Raw genomic sequence first — 24,973 nt, 5'->3', positions numbered from 1 at the left:
ATTTGATTCAAACATTACATCATGATTGTTTATGACTTAGTAGTGCATGTCTAAAAGTATATGCAGTATGTATTTCAGTTTAATAAAGATATCAAGAACTTCTTCAATTCCAGGAAGTGAATTAACTTCCCCTACAAAAATTTGTTCTAGAAATTGTAACGGTTCTGGAACTGTTCTAGAACATCAAGAACAGTTCTAGAAGTTCCATATTTGCATTCTAGAACTTATGTTCTGGAATTGTTCTTTCTAGAATAATTCCAGAACATTTGTGGAACTAGGCTTGGTTCTGAAATCGTCCCATTAATATACAAGAACATTTTTAGAACATTTCAAGAACATAATATGTGTAACAGTGTGATATTACCTCCCTTTAAAATGTTCTTTCTTAGATTAATTATACTTTTTCTTAGATTAAGTATACTTATTGTTTACATATAATGTTGGTGTGAACAAGAGAATACTTATTTTTTAGTTGTGTAACTGTTTGAAGTATATTGTTGTAGTTAAATAAAGTTTATATATTTTCTTATATAAACGTTATTAAATAATGGAAGTTAAGATCAATCATCCCACCAGTTGGGCAAGGTTACGTCAGGTTATTCCTGATGAGTAGTTCTCACTTACAAGTTATCAGGGGAACAATGTCCTAGAACTGTTCTAGAACATTTGTTCCAGATTTTCTAGAAACAAACCTTCGGAACTGTTCTAAAACATTTCTAGAATTGTACTGGAACACACCGACTAGAATTGTTCTGTAATAATACTGAAAATCTTCTAGAATTGTTAAGGAACAGTTGTTGAACGTTAAATGAGAATAATTTCTAGAAAAATTGTTCTAAAACAGTTATGAAAATTCATACAAGAACAATTCTGGAATAGTTATAGAACAATGGTTCAAGAATTGTTCTAGAACAAACATTCAGAACTGTTTTAGAACTATTTGTTCTACAAATCAATCTCATTTAACATTCAACAACTGTTCTTTAATCATTCTAGACAATTTTAAGGATGATTCCAGAACACTGATAGTCGTTTGTTCCAGTACAATTCTATAAATTTTATAGAACAGTTCTAAAACGTTTTGCAGGGGTATCGCTCAGGCAGTATGAAGTATGTCTTTTGCCAAAAGACCATTTTATGCATTAACAACGACATAAATACCGGTATTTAATTTGTTGTTTTTTTACCAATGATCATTTTACAACAGAAATGTCCACTGATTAATGTGATTGGACACATCCAGGAGCATGCCTACATTTGGTTTGACTGTACACACCATAGGAGCGAACTTGCACAGTTTTGAAAACATGCGAATAAAACATGTGTAATTGGAACGTAGTAGACGCATGTTTGAGAGAATTAAATTAACAATCTATCTAAAATTAATTGTTTAAGACGTACGGCAATACACATGTATGAGTTTTATTAACCAGGTTTTCCGAATGAAAAAACTGGTTATTAGATTGGCGAATGCAGGCGGGCTGGCTGGCTGGCTGGCGGGCTGGCGGGCGGGCGGGCGGAACAAGCTTGTCCGGGCCATAACTATGTCGTTCATTGTCAGATTTTAAAATCATTTGGCACATTTGTTCACCATCATTGGACGGTGTGTCGCGCGAAATAATTACGTCGATATCTCCAAGGTCAAGGTCACACTTTGAGTTCAAAGGTCAAAAATTGCCATAAATGAGCTTGTCCTGGCCATAACTATGTCATTCATTGTGAGATTTTAAAATCATTTGGCACATTTGTTCACCATCATGGGACGGTGTGTTGCACGAAAGAATCACGTCAATATCTCCAATGTCAAGGTCGCCACGACTAAAAATAGATTTTTTTTAAAAACAAACTTACAAAGGGGGTTAATTTTGTTTGTTCATTTCAAAAGTTCAGTTTGAGTTTTCTCCCTTTATCAGATTTTTTTTTCACAATGAAAACCTGGTTTTGTGACAATTTTGTCCCTTGTTACAATTTGTTTGGTTATTTGATGTGCTACTTTATAAATCAACTGTATAGATGAGTTTGTAACTTTCAATACGAATTTTAATATGGTATATATACACATGTGAAACAAGACTATAAGAGTGAATGATTGTTTTCTTCATGGAAAACAATGCTATTAATGAGATACGGGACAAGTCAATTACCGGTTTGAAACCATTTTTGTTGGGATCAGATCCATGTGACAGCCTGTTCTAAAAACTTAAAACTCTTAAATCAGCACTCATTCCTCCAAATCAGCTGTTAAGTACTGAACGATTCCATATTTATGATCTTTTAACATGAGGGAACACGAGTTTACATTGATGTTGACTATGAAAACAGCAAAACAGAGCAATATTTATAATCATCTTCTTAAAAGAAGTTTATGTAAATAATGCCAAGTATATTTTGTTTATTTGTGCTGAGATTTATAAGCTCTTGTACGTTTGTTTGGGCTCTGTAGGCCAGTTTATTGATGTTTCAAGTGTCTAAGGCAAACATTTTGGAGATTTTTTGAGTGTTTTCAGAATGCCTCAAAGACATTAATGTGTTCACTTATAGCATTGATTTATTGCGTTTGTGTGATGTTATGTGAAACTCCCTTTTATCAGACATGTGGCAGGTTGTAAAAAAGTTTTATTTAAGTCACATGAAGTGCTTGCAATATATTATTAAATTCAAATGTTCAAGGTTATAATATTCGTGTTTGATAAACTGATGTCTCGAATGCTAATATAATTCTCTCGGCTAGATAATTTAAATGTGCCCAACGATAAACAGATGTAGTAATTTAACAAAACAATCTCCTGCATGACTCTTCATTAAACGTGACTTAAAGCATTACATGTTCTTTATTATATTTTGTGAAAATACACAATTAAGCAGACCAACGATTCACAACAAATCCCTTTAGTGCATGATCTCTGTTGGAAGATTGCTTTTTTCAGAATTAGGAAAATATTAAAGTTTAAAGTTGATGAAGAATTGTTGTAATAGCAATTGTTAGGCAAGTAAATATTTTTGTTATTTTCTAACTTAAAGCCTCGTATAAGGTGGCAAATCCAATTATTATGCATAAAAACTGGTCTATTTTTTAACGCATTTCAGTTACTCTTGCATAAAAAATGATAATACCACAGCTTAGGTGCAACGTTGTCAAGAGTTATGGAAGATATATCCATTTCATGATTTGAAGAAATGTTTACATTTTTGCAATTTCCATACATTTTCGCGATCTCCGCTTTTCCTCTGCTTCTTTCGTGAAGTACGCATATATTGATGACGTAGGGCAAACAACACAATTTCCTCGTAAACAAAGAAAGCCAACATGAGTTCGGTAAGATATTTTTGTGTTACAATATTTTGTTTTACATGGAATTGCATCACGCATATTTGCTTTAGTTAATGTTTCATTTTCTTGACTTAACTTTTGCCTTGATTGTAATTACGACTTTGCAGACAAACTAATTTTAAAGAAACTTATTGCAACTGTCAATTCCACGTCGGTGTCCATATATTTTCGGACATTGAATTAAAAAAACCTGTTCTTATGTCTAGAAAAATGCTTCTTCATAGGCATCGTCTAATTTAGCGGTTGTATAAATCGTTTATATACCCGTAAAGTAGAGCAAGTTGGTAATTAATAAATATGGTTTCATGAATTTGGTGCATTTAAATATCTGTTTTGAAAAAGTATGTACATGTACAACTAGAAAAGCTGTCAGACGAAGCATGCATTCTACAAATACAAGTGCCACAAAGTTTGGTCACCAGATTCAAATGTTATTAAAATGTGTTATCTTTCAATATTCACTTTAGACGTCATCATCAAGCTCAAACAGCATTTTTGACAGTCCTGTGCATCTAGGAAAAAGGAGAGCCTCCCAAAGAAGAGCATCCCCAAGCACAAGTGCCACAGAGAGCCCAATTCGACCAGGTATATATAGGTAGCTGCTTAAAAAAACTTGGCGGTGGTCCCTTTTTGTCAATTTTATGGACAATAACAGGGATTTCAATTGAAGCAGAAACCTGCGTTTTGATGCAAGTAAACTGCAGTTTTTTTCCGTTTTTTATCCTGCAAAAAAATAGCTTTACATCATTTTACTTCCAAAATGACAAGAAATGATCTTTGTTGCTACAAATAATGCTTTTTTGAAATTTTTTAACCATGAATATGACAAATAAGCTATAACAAAATATTAAACATTCAGAAAAGAACACATTTAAGATTACTTTAGTGTTTTGACCCTAAGAATTTTCATTTGGACCCCTTATATTTGGCAATGGCAGGTAATTTTGACTTCTGGTTTTCACCATATACGGAAATTCGTGAACAAAATATTTTGTACACATGCCTTTTGACTTTTTCAAACTTTATTCAAAAGCAGTGAATTATAATTGCTACATGCATCATTTGTAAAAAAAATAATTAATATACAGCTTAGTTTTTTTTGTAGGTGAAAACTTAAATTCAAAGAAAATTTAAGGTACTTTTAAATACATAGGACACACATAGTCGTATGTCAAATGGTACGAAAAAGAAAACACCACAAAATCAAGAAATATGTTCATCCATTTTTTTTTTTAAATATAACAAAATGTTTCAGCTCGTCGCAGAGGAAGGGAGGGGCAGAGGAAAGGGCAAAGGTCCGCCTTCCCGAAAAGGCAAAAAATCTGTTCGGGAAGCTGATCCAAATAGGGATGAAGTTGCCCTTTCTGTCATTCAAACAAGGAAAGACAGATTTCGAGTAAGTATTAACTAGCACATAATATGTGCAGTTGATCTTCAAGTTTTGTGATAAGCATAACCTAAAAAACTGTGAATTATAGTGTCTATGAACTTTTTAGACTGAAAAATATCACTGAGAAGAAGTGCAATGCAAAGGAAACATACCATACCTCTTATAGATTTTTACCTATCGCCTTTTGCAAATTTGTATACTTTTAGTTTGCCTGAAGCATAACTTGAAAAATTACATTAACTTTTCACATCATAAGATAAACGAATTTATTAAAGAGAAGTTTAGTGCAAGAAAAACATAATATAACTACATTGTATTCTTTGAGTAAGTGCCATTTTAAAGTTTTAATACTGGCACTTGGATTTTGTCTGGAGCGTATCAGGAAAGTGTCTATTTCTGCTACCAATGGCAGTCAGCAAGGCATCCGTGTTCAATGAACGCATTTCTAGTTTTAAAAATGATATTCCAATTTTATTTACTATTTATAACATTATTGTTTATTTTCTAACAGTTTCTTTTCTTTTCTTTAGGAAGACATGAAGACCATGCCAAGAGAACAGCTTGAGGAAATAATATTGGGTGTCCTAGATGAGAACCCTGGTCTTATATTGGACTTTCATAAGCCAGTAGCCAGGGGTGAAGGTGGATACCATCCACCTGAGGGTGCTGAGTCACCAGACTGGTGTGTGTGTGGAAAATGCAGGGAAATGCCAACCCAGGCAGAGCGAATATGCTGCGAAAGGGAGCCAAGACACTGCTTTTCTCTACTGCCTGTAAGTGACAAATGTTATCTAAAGGTTTTAATGATAAAAGAACATGACCTCTATGTCAACTTACCAGGTACAGATCGCTCATGATAGTATGAAAGTATTTGAAGTTTGAAAGCAATCGCCTTGATACTTTAGAATTAACCAAATATTCAAAGTTACTAAGTTGAAAAGGGCAATAATTCCGTCCAAATGCCAACCAGAGTTATGAAACTTGTCATGTACAGTCCGCTTATGATAGTTAGCGAGTGTTGCAAGTCTGAAAGCAATAGCTATGATACTTTATGAGTAAAGTGGACCAAAACACAAAACTTAACAAAATGTTTAATTTTCTTTGTATAAAAAGGGCACATAATTCTGTCAAAATGCCAGCCAGTGTTGTATGCAATAGCTTTGATTCTATATGATAAAAGTGGACCTAAACACAAAACTTAACCGGACGCCAACGCTCAGGTGATGACAATAGCTCATAATTTTTTTTCTCAAAAAATAATGAGCTAAAATGGCTACAAATAACCAATAACACTTGCATGTGTGTATGTTTACAAATCATGAGACAATAATGTTTTTGAAATTAATTGTCAAGTTGTTAATTTAGGACTTCACAGTTCTTGTGCTGGACCCTGCAGTACTGAGACTCGCGAGACTGCAGCGAAGGGACATTCTTCTGCTGGATGATGCTGATGAAGAGGACCCGCACAAGGCCAACAGACATGCTGCCTACAGACAATATATACTGTGGGCACATGGAAGGCTTGGAGTAGGCAACAGAAGAGTTATTCCATCATGCTGTGTTTGGGCGATCAGAGACAAGTACCCTAACCCCTTCCAAATTTATGTGGGTTTTGTTCCTGCCCGTCTTGTTTGAAAAGGTGTGGCATTAACCCTACAGCTTTGAAAGGCATCAGCTTGAATTATGGTCATGCAGGGCTTGTTTTCCTTCTGTAACAAGGGCCTTATAAAGGCCCCTTTCCTAAGGGAATTTCTTTAAAAAATCATGCGTTTTACCCCAAATAATATGCTTACTTTGGGAAATGTGTTCCCCTTTTTCATTTTTGTTGAAAAAAAATTCCCCAAAATTGAAGGCCATGCCCTTTCCCCAAATCAAGAAAAAAAGCCCTGTCATGTATTGCAAAACAACAAATCATCAACTTTTTATTGATGAAACATTATCATTTTGAATAAAACAATATAATAAAGTATTAATAATAGTGATTTTTGGTAAATTATAAAATTAATACAAATTTTCTGTGTTGTACATTTGTCTCCCAATGTTATAATGTTAACCCTTTACATCCTGGGAAATTTGTCATCTGCTAAAATGTCGTCTGCTGAATTTCTAAAATTAGCATTTTCATTGATTTTTTTTAAAGAATACTATCAGCATAGCAAACAGTTTGGATCCTGATGAGACGCCACGTTCTGTGTCATCTCATCTGTATCTAAACTGTTTGCAAAGGCCTTCAAAATTCGGTTCCCGCACTGAGTCAAAGTATTTTTATTTTATGTTTATTTAAGTTGACTTACTGTCTCTGGTAAGATTGTAAACTTGCAAACTATGTAAGAAATTGGTCCATTAAGCTTTCATGTCGGTCAGTCTCTTTTGTTGTAAACCAAATTTCTTATTGCAACTTAATTATTGAATTTGGTGTAGTTGTATTATACCGCTGGAACAAGACACTGATATTGGCATTGATACCTCATAAGTTAAGGTCACAGGTTCATTTAAATAACTTTCTGTGACAGCCTTGTCCAAGTGTGGTCATTAGTTCTGTTGTCCCACTTCATAATTTGTATAGGTGTTGCATTCATCAATAAGACCCATATTGATTTTGGCGTTGATACCTTCAAGGTCAAGAAAAATTGTATTGTTAATGTGTATAACGGTGTTTATCGACATGATATATGACACCCTTGTATGAGTGATATTGCAAAGTTCTGTTTGACTTTCCGTCTTCACATTTTGTATAATTTTTGTTTATGACAAGACAAAAGTATCCATTTGTGTTGATACACCAAAGGTGAAAGTCATATTTTAATTTCAATATATATATGTATTGTGTCTTAGTGTGTGTCTTAGTGATAAATCTCAACTTTGGTATGGAAGTTGCATGTAACTAGTTCTGTTCAGAGGTCAAAGTCATATTTTAGCCTTTCAATTTTATAACACATAACATATAACAGCTGTATGGACATTTTAGGGGGAAGACATGTTTCACAAACATTCCTTGTTTATTTCGTATATCCATTTTACTTGTTTGTAATTTAATTAGTTACACTATTTTCTGTGTGAATAAGTCCACGTATGTTGTATTGTTAGCAGTTTGTTCAAACTGTGTTAACTTTTATGTAATTGATAAACATTTCTGCATAGAACAATTTATATATGCGTCGCATTCTGAGAAAACTGGGCATAATGCATGTGCGTAAGGTATCGTCCCATATTAGCCTGTGCAGTCGGCATAGGCTAATCTGGAAAAACACTCCGCTTTTATGGTATTTTTCGTTTAAAGGAAGTCCTTTCTTACCAAAAATCTTGTTTAGGGTTAAAGTGTCTTCCACGATTAGCCTGTGCGGACTGCACAGGCTAATCTGGGACAACACTTTACACACAGGCATTTTGTCCAGTTTTCTCAAAACGCGACACATATGATGCATGTATATGATATTTGTTATAGAGTATTTTATGCATTAAATGAAAAAACAGCATATAAATAAGTTTATTTTTATTGGCAGTAAGAATATCAACATGTTAACCACTACATAAGTATATATGCACAGTCATTACAAATAACATGCAATTTCAGTAACTTAAGACAGAAAATTCAAGTATCAAACTGCTTTGCAATTGCTTCTGACTTATTTAAGTAATTTTATCTAGTTTTGTTTGGAACGCTGCATACAAAGATTCAATGCTAAGAGCATATAAAGTCAAGATGAATGTTTGACAAAATTACAACAAAGGTAACATGTATGTTATTTTTTTATAATGTCTACTACAAGGATATAAATATTACCTCGAGCTGAGTAGCCTTTGCCCCTAAAATTTGTGATGCGCTCAAATGTTTTTAGAAAAAATATTTTATCATCTTTACAAAAAGTTTGGCTCATGTGTTCAAAATGTTAATTGATATCCATGGTCTAACGTAACTATGTTTGAACTTCGGTTTTTTACATATATTTTGAATGAAATTATGTAAAAAAAAATAAACACATTTCCACAGAAACCAAAAGACAATGGTTGCAAAATATACATTGCAATTAATTCTGTATTCAGTCAGCAAGCAACAACAATAAAGGCTAACATAAATGATAAAATAGGAGTTGTTTTTAGAACAAAATAATTACTGTATATCATGTCAATTACAAGCAGAAATATTTAATAACATATTAAATCATTACACCAATGAATATCATTCACAACTCACCCGAGCTATTGCTAATCTGGGAGTCTGTCTAATCAAAGACAGTACTACAAGGTTAACTTACGATTGAATTTTAAAATATTAAAATATAAGTTATTTTGATCTGTTTGTTTCAAATATAAAGGATATTTGACAGCTAATTTGAAAATGTGCAACAAAAGTAATTATAAATGTGACGGTTACATATTTATGGCACTTTGAAAAATTGCATCGCATGGTGCCAATGTTGTAGGATGTTTCAGCGATTTTCCTTGTCCAATTGGGAAAAGTACCCGTACCGGTCCGATTGGGAAAAATTGAGTCGTGAAAACCTCAAAATTGGGAAAAATCGAGTCGTGAAATCCTGAAATTGGGAAAATCGCGTCGTGAAGTTTGGGTCTTATTGAATACATCATACAGTTCATACTTAATTGAACATACCCATTTAAATAATCATTTGCAGGCATGCCTTAATGACCATTAAGTTATAAAGTTTATATAAATAACAAAATATTATAAAGAACACACCAAATCAATTACTAGTTGTTTTAATCTCTTTTAAAGCAATGTCTCTCTCTTTCATTTTTGTGAAAATTTCAACAATCTTTGATGTTTGATCATCACTCAGTTGCTTGCATCCCTCCCTGCACAGCATCATTATTGCTGTCAATGTGTCCTGTGATAGATGGTTCCGATTGGTTTTTTGGCATAATATTTGCTATTATGACTCATTTCAAACTACGATAAGGTTACAAACCGACGTAAAACAGTACTCTGGCTGCCTGGCAAAGGAACCGGAAACAGTAACAACTCTATTGATTGAATGCGCTGAATAATAAAACCCGAAATTAATCGAGCGCGTGGTTACACACAACTATACGATTTTCTTTGTTCGCTCGCCGAAAGTTGGGTTTTTTACGAAACTTTCTATCGTTTTGAGAAAAAATTTGGACGCTGATTGGGATTTTTCCAGATGCCGATTGGGAATTTGAGAATTTTCGCTCGATTGGGAAAGTACCGTTTTGGGAATTTGGGAATTTTCGTTCGATTGGGAAAGTACCGTTTACCGGTACTTTATAAAGAAGGAGGAAAATCGCTGTGTTTGATATGACTGGCCCTGGCATCTTCCTATACCATATGCCTTTCGCAATGAACCTTATTCACAAAATAATGTATCCTCTGGTCTTGAAACCCCTTAACTCAAACACAAAAATGCACTGAAGGTACATCATCATTTGACACCATTTCATCAAATCAATCTAACTAATAGGGACTCCTTACATCAACAATTAATTAAGGTTGCCACCAACTTTAAAACAGCCGTCTACTCCCAGCGTCTTCCACTTTTCCCAGTGTTAGATAAAAAAGTAGCGACCATTAATTGTAGGGTTACCTAGCCTTGACAAATGTGTTCCCTGTCACTGAACAGGACATCACTTTAATACGGGCTAGAGACAAGATTGCCGAGACATATGCAAAACAGACAGCGGAACCTATCAAGTGCACACTGTGTGCCTCAGTCTTTAGCCTTTGAATGCCAGGACAAGGGTCATCATCTGCAGACTCTTCTTCTGCATCAGCATCATCATCACAACCGTCTTTTCCAAATGCCTCTTCTTCAAATGCTGCTTCCTCATACTTTTGGTTAACATCATCTGGTCTGAAAAAAAATCGGCATTAAACCTAAAAATTCATTTATCATTTTATCGAATCTGGAACTTAAGTTCTGCAGGAAAAGCCTGTAAGATAAATAACATATTATACATGTGTGTATATATTTGTTAAATATGTTATGTTTAAGGTTTTACTCAATATTGAATTAGGCAAATACATTCCCTTTATTATACATTTGTTTTCAAAATCTCACAATCAATCTCATTTATTATTTTGAAAGTTTGTCTATATCATTTTAAACATTGATTAAGAAAAGTGTCTGCCAACCAGGAAGCATTGCTTTCACTTCAAACAAATCTGTAAATTCATAATGCAGCTTAAAAAATAATTAATGAAAGGAATATATATTAAACAGGTAATTAGAGGGTGAAACTGTACAATTTATGTTATTTTGACTCCTAAATAGCTTTATGATTTGAATATGTGTACTCTGCAAATATATTTAACTATTCAACAGAGAAGCGTAAATAAACATGTAATCATTAAGCAATAAACAGTTTTTAATTTTATGTATCACTTAGTTTTATTTAAGTGTGCCTATAAAAGGCTGTTTAAATATAACATATTGTATCATTCCCTACAATATATGATATTCAGCAAAAACAAAATGTTAGAACTTACAAGACAGCTTCAAAGCTAAAACTAGGTTCATAGTCCGAGTCGTTTTCATCTTCATCCTCATCCTCAATATTTGTGACATTGATGGACAGGCTGTTAATAAGAGACACACACTCCAATTTTGTTTTCTGTCACTGTTCGTATATCCAAATCAAAATGCATGTTTGTTTAATTAATTTCGAGTTGATGAATCCAACCTAATGAACTGAATTATAGTTCTGATAACCATGTGTTTACATTTCATTGAGAAAGCTGGTATATGTAGAATTATTTATACTCATGATACAGTACCAGTTACTGGTAACCCCTGCGAAGATTATTAGAACTGTTCTATAACATTTCTAGAACTGTACTGGAACTAATGACTAGAAGTGTTCTGGAATCATCCTTAAAATGCTCTAGAACGATTTAGAACAGTTGTTGAACGTTAAATGAGAATAATTTCTAGAACAATTTGTTCTGAAACAGTTCTGAAGGTGTGTTCTAGAACAATTCTTGAACTATTGTTCTAGAACTATTCCAGAATTTTTCTTGAATAAATTTCCAGAACTGTTATAGAATTGTTCTAGAAATTTTTCTCATTTAATGTTCAACAACTGTTCTAGAACAATTCTTGAACTATCGTTCTAGAACTATTCCAGAATTTTTCTTGAATAAATTTCCAGAACTGTTCTAGAATTGTTCTAGAAATTTTTTCTCATTTAACGTTCAACAACTGTTCCAGAATAATTCTAGAACATTTTCAGTATGATTACAGAACAGTTCTAGCCGGTGTGTTCCAGTACAATTCTAGAAATGTTTAGAACAGTTTCGAAGGGTTGCTTCAAATAAGTCTAGAACAAATGTTCTAAAACAGTTCTGAAAATGTCCGTAAACAGTTCTTTCAATCTCTTCGGAGGCATCTGATGGGATCAGGCTCTTCTGTGTACAAGCAACTTGTCACGAGGCTCTGTAGGTGTTTGAGCACTTTGCTCTGAAATCATTTAGATAACAAATGTAGTCACATCTTAAACTAAACAAGAAGTCTAAATGATCCAGCTGGACAGTATTACAAATATAGACATAACGTCTTTTTATTTAGTCAATATTGAGTGTACTTATTATCAAAGTATTCAAAGAAATTATTACACATTTGATCACAACATTAGTATTTTCAAATTGAGAATGCTTCAATACAGCAAACCTTGTAAGTAAACTGGTGATGGATAACACAATTTGACATTCAGCACCAACTTAAATACGAACGCAATATATTCAAGACACTGTTGCAGGTTTTTATGATTTGAACGCATTAAATACTGGATTTTATATATTTCTAAGGGATTAAAATAAAAAGTATTAGACAACCAACATACTACTGAGATTTTGCTTTGCAGCATTGTTCGTCAGGTCAATCTCTTCTGAGGCATCTGATGGGATCATGCTCCTCTTTACAGGCAACTTATCACGAGGCTCTGTTGGTGTTTGATCACTGAACTCTAAAATCATTTATGAAATGTGTTGAAAACCAAACTTGAGCATTGTGTCATGCGATCATGAATACTTTATTTTAGTCCATCAAATTTCACATTTGGAAATTCTGGCTAGTCTGAGTAGTTACCCATACAAACAATTAGCTAATGTTATCGAACGTTTGTTCATCAGATTTTTTTTTCAAAAAAATTCACTCACTCCTGGCTAGTGAGTGAGTGTGAAATTGGATAACTGTGAACAATGTGTTCATGTTTCATTTATAACAGGGAAAAAATCATATATCTATAGGCAGTGTTGACCAACTGATAAAAAAATACTTAAAATAACACTTATTCAATGGAAGAAAATTGAATTTCTTGAGTCTCATTCAAGTGTCCAACTCACAGATATAAATATTAAAGCCTGTAATTTTGGACTGCCTGCCTGTCACTGAACTGTGAACATGCCTTGAAAATAATACCTACCTTGAGTTTTTTTCCTATCTTAAGTTGCCTCGAAAGCATGCTTAGGCGGTCGCTTTGCTTGCTTTAAGAGAAACCTCATCATCTGTAATCAACAGTATATACAAATTTTAATATTATTATTATTATGATAATATATTTATTTACAAGATTAATTTTCGTTATCCGAAAATATGATTGCCCGAACCTGTACTATTTACAACAAATTGTTTAACAATGATCAGGAAGACCCCTTAACTTGAATATTGATTTATTTCAATACTTTGTGTTTTTATCAACACACAGTGTTATAAACAGTAAGTGAAATATACTTGCTCTACGGCGATTGAAATATGGACATTTTTTAGGGGACATTGTTAACCGAGACACCACCTCGTCAAATAGGTCCGCGTTGAGCGAACTGAAATATCATTTTGCGGTATTCTCCGGCAGGACTTTATTAACATTAGTGACGAGGCGGGCTTAACGCTTTCAGTCATAAAAAGTGTTCACCCCATTCAAGAACCTTTTAGATTGGTACCAAAAAGTTTGGCTATCAAACGAATTTACTTACGATGGATTTCACTGATCACCGCATCGTATGTTTGTTTTTGGTAAGTGGCTTTGATGAGATCTCCCTCCTGGTAGTGAGCAACATCTATTTTGGGTGCGACTACATTTTGTGGTTCGATAAAGCTCATAAAGCGATTGAACAAGAGGAGAACGTCTGCCATTTAAAAAAGTGCGCTTATATGCACCCGACTGTTTTTCGTTAATGCTGCTCCGCTGACATTCTACGTAAATAAAATAAAAAACCAGTCAGCTCTGTTTTGTGAATTTTGGCCAATGAAATTATCCATTACATTTGGGGTTAGGCTGGGTAGATTTTCAGAGACCCGTATGATGCTGTGCTGAAATAAGCTTTGGAATTTAATTTTCCAACTTAAAATTAATCCCTCCTTACTAAATTCATATTTTCATGTTGAGTAAAATGACACATCGAAAGGAAAACCATCTTCATGTATCGGAAAATGGTAAGTACCAGTGCTTGATATGTGATAAAGAATAATCAACCAGACAGAGAGATCTTACGATGCTGTCCGGTAATCTTGCGCAGTTAAGGGTCAATTGGTTTATAAACATGTTCTTTTATAAATTGGCAACATAATATCTAAATTTATTATGAAAATTATAAGTTCAAGTGCTTATTAACACAAAAATATCTGATTAATTCAGTGAATTATTGTCCGATTTGATTTCAAAACAAACATGACTCACCTCATTTTCAAACTATCACAGTGTCCGGTAATCTTGCGCACTTTGTATAATGACCTCGTTTAGGCAAAATTGTAGACATATGGTGTCCAATTATTGATAAAAAAACATTCCAGAAAAATATTTTAAAAATCAGTTTGCAAAACCATTGAAATTAAATGTGGATTTCTAGTGCAGTTTTTGTTCACTACAAATCAAAAAAAATATAATCACTAATAATAGTGGACAATTACAACAATGTAATAAAAAAGTACCGGTATGCGTGAAAAAAAATGCATAACAGGTTTGATACCACGATCATGCTTCCATAGTGTACAGAAAATATCAAAACTAGGCCATTACGCATGCGGAGATCATACCAAATTGGTTTGACAGAATGGCGGGAAATGATGACTATGTCGTCTGATGCGATATATTTTCATGGCAAAATACCATAACTGATCGGATATTGTGCAATGGAATGCTTAATTACACGTTGGATTTATGAATTCTTAATTTAAAGTATGAAAACGCTAAAGACTGCAGGGAATTTGTGATTCATTTTGAATTTTTCGTAAGAAGGCCAGTGTTTACGATGTATAGGGATGGCGCAACCGGTGTATAAATGTAATGATCGAATTTAATTTTGCATGGAATACGTAACTTTTAAATCCGTTAATTCTTTAAAATGTGAAATTCCATCTTTCATCACTTAAAAGAAAACCATTCGTCGTCTGCGAGATTCGCAAATGCGAAGTGCGCAAGATTACCGGACGCGCAAGATTACCGGACTTAAGTGTACACATCGAAACACGGGTTAAGTAAGTCAACGTGTATTGTGGGTCGAACACTATTCTTAATACAGCTGTTATTACAATTCATAAATGGTCCATTTGCTGAAGGGCGAGTATAAGGCAAATGGACGCATTTTTTTCTGTTTTATAACTGGTTATCATTTTTTTAAACCACATAAACACCAATGCTTATTTTTTTGAAGATTACACTGCAAGTTAGGCAAGTGATTTCAGTATTTAACAATGCTCAATGTTTACATTGAAAGTCTCATTGCACGCAACTTCAGGCTGGGATTATAGACCTGTGATGCTCACTAAAATAACTTCTTGAGGCCCGGGAATAGTTTATTATGAGACTTTAATCTATCGATGACTACAAGAAGACGAGACTTGGCAAAACATTAAATAATCTAAAAATTTGTGAAATTAACATTAATAACATGCAAGAGTAAAATGGCATTGGTCACCTTTACACCCATGTATTCTGGAATGCCTGACTGAATAAGGTAAATTACTGAAATTTTAAGAAAAGCATATTTTTTTAAACATCATTACAGAAGAAAACACTTTGTTTACATAAAACGAAAAAACAAGTGTTATTTTGTCCAAATTATGTTGCCTTCCAGAAGTAGTTTCACACTTGGTAGTGTGGCTCACACATGAGGTAGAATGGCCGTGGTAACTACTTGGGAGGCAAAACAACTAGGGGAAAGGAAACTACTTGGGAGAAAAACAACCTGATACTGTACAGAATTTAATTTTGTTTGAACATGTTGATTTTTGTAAACCACAATCATTTGCTTGTGAATTAAGTTTCTGTAATTATAAACCTGTTAATGAGTTAAAGAGTTTATATTTGTTTCAAAATATACATTCATATGTCTTTTTTCCAGGTCCACTGAAGCGTGTGAAGAAACTGTATTTTGATGATGAAACACTTCCAGTGCCACATTCTACGCACTATTGGAGACAGACTACACAAATAAACTACACAAATATCTGAATAATGTTATGAAAAAGATGGATGAAATCCACCTATTACAGTTACCAGAAGCTCCTGTAGTTAGTCACCTAATTCCAGTTTAGTTCGTTGAGATTCTTGTGATGGTGAATGTTGAGGAACTCTGTGAAGTCCTAGTGTTTTAATTGACACAAGATTACATGCAAATTCAGAAGACACTAAGTATGCAGAATTCCGAACAGATACAGTAATTTTTTTTTTAAATAATGTGTAATTTGGTGACAAATTATAGTCAGTTATATACATGTATATGTATGTGTGTAGCAGAAGATTTTGTAAGGACTTAAAGGAGAAGTACTTTTTGGTATTTCAGGGATAATTTTCTCCAGTTCTCCATAAAAGCTTATGTTTGGATACTCATTAGGAGTGCCTCGTAACATTGTTTCTAGTGAGTACCCACATAATGTTTTAGGATTAGAAATAAGACAAAGTATCCCAGACCTATCAACAAACACTCCTCCTTAACATTAGTCCTCTGTTTGTGTATGATATATATATATCTCATGATATGACAGCAATATCTTGCAGACACCACAGCAAGCAAAGTTTCAATGTGAAAATTGTTTTGAAATATAATTTGAAAGAAGTCAAATTATCATTGTCTGAACTAGTTTATTTTAAATATGTAGAACAATTGTAGGACAATTGTAGACTTTGGTTCTAGACCTGTTCTATATGTGTTCTTATTCCCCATTAGAATGTTTGTAGAACTTACTGGTTCTTAAAGAGTTCTAAATGTGTTCTAGAACTACAGTTTAGAACATTTTTAGAAATTTCTTGAACTTATTTTGTTCTAGAAATGTTCTAAAAATGTTCTTGTGTATTATTGGAACAGTTTCAGAACTAAGCCTTGTTCCACAAATGTCTGGAATTATTCTAGAAAACAGTTCTGGAACAATTCCAGAACATAAGTTCTAGAACGCGAATATGGAACATTCTAGAACTGTTCTTGATGTTCTAGAACAGTTCCAGAACCGTTCCAATTTCTAGAACAAATCTTCGCAGGGGAACAAGCCTTCTTGAAACAAAACAGAGGCGAATGAGGTATGCAACACATTTTGAAGAACAACTTTTATCTATGATAATTGTTCACAAAAGCACTTTTTTAACAATGATTTACTGTATAACATTTTGCTTACTTAAAAGGGTCTGTGAATGAGGCAAACTTTGGGTTGGATGTTATTCCATGGCCCTTTTTCCGCACTGAAGGAACCGTGGTACAAGTTCCTATCACCTCTGTACCACCGGCATGACTGAGGTCAGTTCCAGGTGCTGTCATTGTGGTATCATAATCTGAGGAGCTTTTGCTTTCTGTGGCAGTTATGGTTGTTACACTGAAATAATTATTTTTTGGCGTAAGCTGAATTAAGCCAGCTTTTCACCTCTCCTGACCTTTGTAAGTGTCCAATAAAATTCAAATAAAATTTCCCGCGGCTAGGTACGAATGAATACACTTCATTTATTCCATTGGCTGATTTGAGTATTCCACCAGAACATTGGAAACATATCCGCGTCTTTGTAACACTGTTTTACTGCATGAAACAATTTTATTTCTAATGAAAAGGCTTAATAGATAGAACAGTTTTACACTCAATTCTCGACATAAATACAGTTTGTGCGTACACCTTTTATTTTCAGAGAATTACCAGCGCAACGCGTTTATATTTAAAGGCTATGTTCTCATATTTAGTACTTACTTCCACATTCTTGTCAACATGTTAACATGTAAAAGTATAAAGAGCAGTGGAAGCGAGGCCTCACTTTAATACATTGCATTTCAACCCGGGTCAATTCGCGGCCAGTGTATGAATGTCAGAGTTTATATACAGGTCATCTCCGGAGTTCGCGGCCAGTAAAATAATAGTTATATAATAAATACGCTATCCGTGAACTAGGTGACCTGGAATTTTCTTTAGACCAGAAATATGTAGATTCTTAATGTGTTTTCAACAATACAATGATAAATATTATTTTTGATTAATTTAACAATAATTATTCCACCATATTGACCAATGTATTAAGCATGAGCGCGATGATTATCGATACTGTTAATAATCGAATCAAACCACTAAAACAGGTTTGTTCGAAGAACGCGCCTATAAATACGTATACTTCTCGTGTGGCCGGTTGACTCGTATGTTTTAATTTCACTTCCATTCTTCTTTTGGTTTTCTGTTTTGTATCTATAGGTTTATGACCAGCAATATGTAAAAATGTAAAATAAGCCACGAAAACTCCGCGTAACATCCCGTACTGCGTGTGATGCAGCTAAGAACTGCACAGAAAAAAGACAATCGCTATCCGTGATCTCATTCATTGAACTATCAACGCCGTATATCTTTTTTAAAGATATTTCTTGTTTAAAAATACATTTAATGTTCAGTTATTTTCCTATATTATAAGTGTAAACTTTAAAATGTATACTTTTCAGCTTCAAATAACTTTTGATGATGTTATTATCTTGATAATTAAAAAAATCCAAATTCATTGTGTTTTTTTTTCGGCTTATATTGGGGCAGAAAAGGGGCCAAAAAGAAGAAATTTTTCCCATATAGAAGTCAACAATTCCCAATATTGAGTTGTTTTTTAGCATTTTTTTTTATTAGATTATGGTTGATATAACAAACATTTGAATTGTAGATGGAAATTAGATGAAAATTTATAATATATCAAAAAAGCTCATGATTTCCCAAGTCAGGAAACATTTTCCCAATTCAATAGGCCCGGGCTCCATTCCCAAAATAAAGAAATTTCAATGAAATATTAATTTTAAAAAATCTAAATAATTAAAGCAAGAAAAGAGATGTACTTTAAATTAAAAAAAATAACCGTTAAACAAAAATTATGATTTATTATTCTGCTTGATTTGATGCACATGCTTTTTTGTTCAATCAAACATTCACAAGGAAATTAAGTCTTTCAGTGCGGGAACCGAATTCTGAAGGCCTTTGCAAACAGTTTGGATCCAGATGATCCAAACTGTTTGCTATTCTGATAGTATTCTTTGAAAAACAAATCGAAGAAAATGCTTATTTTAGAAATTCAGCAGACGACATTTTAGCAGACGACAAATTTCCCAGTATGCAAAGGGTTAAAATTCATAAGCAATCTAAGTAAGTTTTATCTTGCCTCTCTGCTTCACTGGAAATGGAAGATATTCCAGATACTGGAGGTTCAAAAACAGATGGTCTTGTTTTGAATGGAGTGCTTGTTGTAGCTTTCTGTTCTACTTTCTTCCCACAGCTGGAAATACTGAAAACAAACATTATGACAAACATGAAAATTCTTGCAACACATGTTGTATAGAATAAATGAAAATTGCACACAGTATGCAACAAAATGGTTTGGAAGATTATCATCGTTATTCTTTGTTCGCTGTATATATTCAAACTATCTAATAAAATGTAATATATACAAACACATGGAAATAACATTTCTTCACCTAAAACAAGAATAATAGAAAAGTAAACAACACTAGTCACTATTTTTATTCGTACTCGTACTCGTAGGCTACTCACTGATCTAAAAGAAAACGGGCGGTTTCCTCGTTCGATCGAAATTTGTGCTGCCTTTGAAAGTCCACCTTACAACTTCACTTTCAATAGTAATACGCCCAAGATTATACGATGTTTTCGCATCCTTTCTGCGTTTCGATTTTTCTTCAATCGATAGTGTACGCTTTCTCTTTGCAATTGACGCCATTTTTGTTTTGAATGTCTGGCCTCATCACCTTTGACTTGCTCACTTGATACACAATGTCTTGTGCCGACCAATCAAAATTTGTTGCCGGAAAATCGGCCGGAATCGCTCGGCATGATTTAGTAAACAGCGATGTAAATAAACTGATTGTTTGTAAACACGATTGACTTGGAGGACACTGTATTTTGAGCTCAAAACAAGTTGTATTGCTCATATTTTTATGGTGTCCAATAGCATATATATATTGTTTTTTAATAACCTTTATAAATAAAATAAGGAAAAGATATTTAAAAATCGGTAAATAATTACGGATCGTCACCTTTATAGTGGCTTTAAAATGTATTAAAAAAGTATATACCTCTCAAGATTGAAGAACAAAGTCCTATATAAAGTTAAAGTCTGACGTGCCTAATCAAGTTCTACAGAAATACGTCGGACAATCCCAATCTATGTTTTCCAAATGTGGCATAGCATTCAAATGAATAATATATGTCAGACTTCACGAAAGGAAATGTTTCCAGGCTCAGCTTCACAACACCGCGAAAGGGGGTTCAAGCTAAAGGTGATAACCCTTTTGTGAGTTAAAGACAACAACTCTCTGTATGTTCTTTATCAACGTCTGCTCTACTTCAGATTATTAAACTACATTCATTTTTATTGTTGTTTTGTTCTTAAATTGATTTCCTACAATTCATTTACATAGACCCGTCGCAATTTAATATACTAATGCAACTTGTCCGTTTATTCATGTAGGTATGTTTGCATATTGGCGATCTCAAACACGTTATTTAACTACCTATTGTATGTTGCATCCAGTGTTCTTTGCGCATGCTAAATATTCTTCAAATAAAATATACTTTTATAAAATAATACTTTTATGTTAGTAATTGCACATGCATGTATTAAAATGATTGATGACCGAAACAAATGACTTGATTTAACTGTTAATAAACTAATGCAAATAAACAGTTCAAATGTCTTTGTAAAAAGCATGCAAACAATATACTTCATTTACAGATTATATATATATAGCGTCTTCCTCATTGAAAGCGTGGGATTTAATGTTTCAATAAATAAAATGTTGCTGAATAAAAACTTCATAGTGCAGATAACGTTGGAATTTTTAATTTTTATTATACAATTTTTTGTGTTTTTTTTACAAATATGTCAAATCCTTCCCTTAATGAAAACAAATTGTGTATGATGAAAATGTTTGGGAAAAATCAGTATTGATCTTTGGCAAGTATAGCTAATGTAATACACCTCTTTGTAGAAAACGTGTTTCCTGATGTCTGAGCCCTGCACCCGATTGCATAAACGCTGGTTAAAATTACCGCTCAGTAACATTCAAACCTTGGTTAGTTTGCAGTTATTCAGGTATAGTAACCTTCAAGGTAACTCGATTGTATAAACACGATATACCACAAAGTAACCTAACCGCGCATAGTGGAGTTTAACTGCCGGTAACTTTAACCAAAACATTCCCACAATGCATTTTCTAATGACGTAATTTTCGCGCGAAGTGTCACGCTTATAAACAGCGACATGTATTTTTTTATCAAATTCATTTACAAATGAATTCACAATAAAATAAAGTGTAAATTTTAACTATGAGTTCATCATAATGACCAGGGACAAATTGATAATGATGTCGGGATTTGCATCATTAAGCGGAATCCCTGGTGCTTCCAAACTTCAAGAGAGTGCTTACAAAGACGTCTATTCTTCTAGTTGTTCTAGATGTAAAAATTATACATGGTCGTCGTAACATGCCAGACTATTCTTCTAATTTGGCTTATGTTTACAATAAACTTACTTACTTTCTTGTACAATAAGGGAATTTACCGTAGACAAATAAAAAATTGTTCAAGTTTAAATATATCTTTGTATGCAGAAATCTGCAAATGCAACCGAGTTCACCAATGGCTATTATTTGAGTTGTGTTCTGAGAAAACTGGGCATAATGCATGTGCGTAAAGTGTCGTCCCAGATTAGCTTGTTAAGTTCGCACAGGCTAATCAGGGACGACACTTTCCGCCAAAAATTTATTTTTGCTTAGAAGTGACTTCATTTTAACCAAAAATTTCATAAAAGCGGAAAGTGTCGTCCCTGATTAGCCTGTGCGAACTGCACAGGCTAATATGGGACGACACTTTAAGCACATGCATTATGCCCATTTTTCTCAGAACACGACACATTTGATAAACTGCTCCGGTTCATTTTAACAGCAGTAATGTACATAGAGTACATGGCGTAGCGTGTGACGAAGAAGAAAGTTTATTGAGTTCTCATTTGAATATAATGATTTGATGGCATAAGGGTCTTCATTTAACTATACTAAAATAATTATCAAAGACCCTAGATGCAAACTTGTCAATTATTGAATTAAATGGATTATTTATGGATTTTAAAGGATTATTAAAGGTAAGATACTAGTTTGAGTGTGTTTTGTTTTTTGTTTGTACTTTTGTTGATCCCTGTTTTCGGAGAAATGATTTTAACATCGGCGCCATTGATGCATCCGATCACACACGGCATACCCATAACAGAATATAAGAAACAAGTTCTGTGCGTCCTTAAATTCGTCGTCCGAAGTCGGAAATCGTATTGCCCTGTAGATTAAGTCAAATAAAGTGTCAGTCGCTGCAATTTGTTGTTTACTCGTCGAAATTGTGAAGGTCGTCCATGGTCAGCTTTTATAATGTCGTGCGCCGCGGCCATATTGTGTAAGTTACCTCTCGGTTACTTGTACTTACCCACCTAGGGAAGCAGGGTATGTTTTAACTGGGTTTTAACCGATCGGTATAACTAACCAAATTTTATACAAACGCTTACAGACCAGTAACCAACATGTTACCGACTTTTAACCGCCGGTATGTGGTTAACCGCCAGTTTATCTGTTTAGTAAAATCCGGTGCAGGGGTCAGTGGTGTGAGCCCATTTGAGAGTTCTTTTTTTTATGTCCCCCACCACTATAATGGGGGACATATTGTTTTTGTCATGTCTGTTGGTTTGTGTGTTTGTTTGTTTGTTTGCCCCAACTGTAACATTTGCAATAACTTATGCACTATTGAAGATAGCAACTTGATATTTGGCATGCATGTGTATCTCATGGAGCTGCACTTTTTTAGTGGTGAAATGTCAAGGTCAAGGCCATCCTTCATGGTCAAAGGTCAATATATAGCTTCAGAGCGGCGAAAAGGAGACATAGTGTTTCTGACAAACTCATATCTTGTTTTCTTTAAAATATTCTATTTTTTGCTGGAGCTTTTTAGATCCAAAGTTTACATTTATCATTATCAATATAAATCATTTAATGACTAACTTAAATACATGCCAAAATCTGCATAAAGATCCTTTTAAACCTGCTATTCTGAAACCACAAGGCCAAGAGTTTTGTATTTGGGTTGTAACATTATAAAGTGGTATTTGACCAATTTATTTAGAGAAATAGGTGGTCGACATTGGCCCTTTCCTGCTGATACATCTGTTTTTTTGTTGTTTTTTTTCTTTTCGTAAATTATGAAAAAATCTTCTACCAACTAAGATTAAAGATGTATGATAAACAACATTTCCTCCCTGTATATATTTTACAGGTTTGCAAACATAATATATCTTAAAGCCAAATGGGTTATGTTTTATTGCGAAATTTGAGCCTAGTCATTTCAATATGACATAAAAGCTAAGTATCCAGTTTATATTATTTGCATTTTAATGACATGTTCGTGTCAGCTTGTCATTGGAGCCATCCATTTCATTTTATATCATATTCCTTTTTATACGCCTACTTGGGTTTATTTGGTGACACCCAGTTTCAAGTACGAAGGTGTATAATCCGGCCTGTAGACAGATTGCTGTAGGTGGCTGGCCCAAAATGGTGGCAAATACTTACCTGAAACTTTAAATAATGATGAAATTAGGCTCTTTAAACTCGTATTAAATACTTTTGTATTGCCTTAAGTCTTTGTGATACATTGATTTCAATTACTGACTGTGGCTGTTATAAAGCTGTACATACTATGAATCTATGCAGAGCACAATCTAATAAACAACGATTTTGCACTATGTTATCGTAGCTCTATTTGAAAATTAAATAAAAATAGAGTTACAAAGCAAAATAACTTTAAAATACAGTCAAAACTAAACTTCAGCTCATTTGAGAATAACGGTCAATTGCAGACAACGGTCAGTCTGGATTTCCCACAACGAAAATCACGCTATATATATATTATACTTGAGAATAATTGTCATTTGTCCATAGCAGCCAAAGACCAGTATATTTCACTCCAAAAATCATGTTTGAATTGAAAACAACGATGATGCATTATTCGTTTAGAGTCACAAAAATCAAGTACACAAACGAAACAGGTGCATGTAACAATAATAACGTGTTTTAGTAGCAATTTTCAGCTGCATTCATAACGACAAAGAATTAGCGCGTGACAAAGTCAATAGATCTTTATTGCCAATAAGGTTTTAAAAACAACATTCAGCTGGCAAATGTTGGTATAAGAAGGCAATAAATATGGTGTCTATACCACGTGACATTTTCGAATCTGTGTTGGGAGAATAAAGCGCGACCCAGTTAACATTTTTAAGGATCTCTTTTTAAATATTTCACCATTTGTAATGGAATGAAGTGGAGAGCCCGCTCATTCGTAAGAGTTTTCTATAGGTAACATGATCTTTTTAAACAAATAAGTATTTTTTCAGTGAAGTGCAACCACACGTTTGAACGGTTAGAAAAATGTCTGATCAGTGCAGGGACTTCATATTACAAAAGCGCGGTCGCACTTAACTGAAAAAATACTTATTTGATTTAAAAGATCGTGATACATATAGAAAACTCTCACGAATGAGCGTGTTCTCCACTTTATCCCATTAAAAATGGTGAAATATTTAACAATACATCATTAAAAATGTTAACTGGGTCATGCTTTATTCTCCAAACACATATCTTAAAAAGTCACGTGGAATAGGTACCGTGATAAAGGGATAAGTGATCATTCAGGAAAAATATACATTGAATAGCAACTTTTATAACAAACTCAATATTTTTTACAATATTTTTTCTTTGAATTAAAACAATACAGTTCAACCGTAATTTT

General features: G+C 33.6%; 2 protein-coding genes and 2 long non-coding RNA genes across 5 annotated transcripts; 2 read left to right on the top strand and 2 right to left on the bottom strand.

Annotated features, from left to right (window-relative positions):
- The first annotated feature begins 4,589 nt into the window (after positions 1 to 4,589).
- On the top strand, positions 4,590 to 8,573 carry LOC127862374 (P2X purinoceptor 7-like). The gene is made up of 3 exons (XM_052401465.1): positions 4,590 to 4,727; positions 5,252 to 5,494; positions 6,087 to 8,573. The coding sequence occupies exons 2-3, from the start codon at positions 5,258 to 5,260 to the stop codon at positions 6,354 to 6,356; spliced, it is 507 nt and encodes a 168-aa protein (XP_052257425.1). The 5' UTR covers positions 4,590 to 4,727; positions 5,252 to 5,257; the 3' UTR covers positions 6,357 to 8,573.
- Positions 8,574 to 9,997: 1,424 nt separating this feature from the next.
- On the bottom strand, positions 9,998 to 19,740 carry LOC127862372 (uncharacterized). Its single transcript, XM_052401464.1, has 5 exons — positions 19,685 to 19,740; positions 19,296 to 19,418; positions 17,306 to 17,500; positions 11,188 to 11,277; positions 9,998 to 10,552 (listed from the first exon to the last, which is right to left on the bottom strand). Exons 3-5 carry the CDS (start codon positions 17,443 to 17,445, stop codon positions 10,282 to 10,284), a joined length of 501 nt encoding a protein of 166 aa, XP_052257424.1. The 5' UTR covers positions 17,446 to 17,500; positions 19,296 to 19,418; positions 19,685 to 19,740; the 3' UTR covers positions 9,998 to 10,281.
- On the bottom strand, positions 11,778 to 13,799 carry LOC127862380 (uncharacterized). Of its 2 annotated transcripts, none has more exons than XR_008040586.1 (4): positions 13,672 to 13,799; positions 13,122 to 13,203; positions 12,540 to 12,662; positions 11,778 to 12,157 (listed from the first exon to the last, which is right to left on the bottom strand). It is a non-coding gene; the product is annotated as an uncharacterized LOC127862380 (long non-coding RNA). The 2 variants fall into 2 exon arrangements; XR_008040587.1 differs by lacking the exon at positions 13,672 to 13,799 and adding an exon at positions 13,430 to 13,488.
- On the top strand, positions 14,087 to 17,182 carry LOC127862383 (uncharacterized). Its single transcript, XR_008040591.1, has 2 exons — positions 14,087 to 14,131; positions 16,039 to 17,182. It is a non-coding gene; the product is annotated as an uncharacterized LOC127862383 (long non-coding RNA).
- Positions 19,741 to 24,973: the final 5,233 nt, after the last annotated feature.

The sequence above is a fragment of the Dreissena polymorpha genome, chromosome 16, assembly GCF_020536995.1.
Source record: "Dreissena polymorpha isolate Duluth1 chromosome 16, UMN_Dpol_1.0, whole genome shotgun sequence".
Classification (NCBI taxonomy): Eukaryota; Metazoa; Mollusca; class Bivalvia; order Myida; family Dreissenidae; genus Dreissena; species Dreissena polymorpha.
The sequence above is the reverse complement of the archived record's forward strand: the minus strand, read 5'-3'. Positions and strand labels throughout refer to the sequence as shown.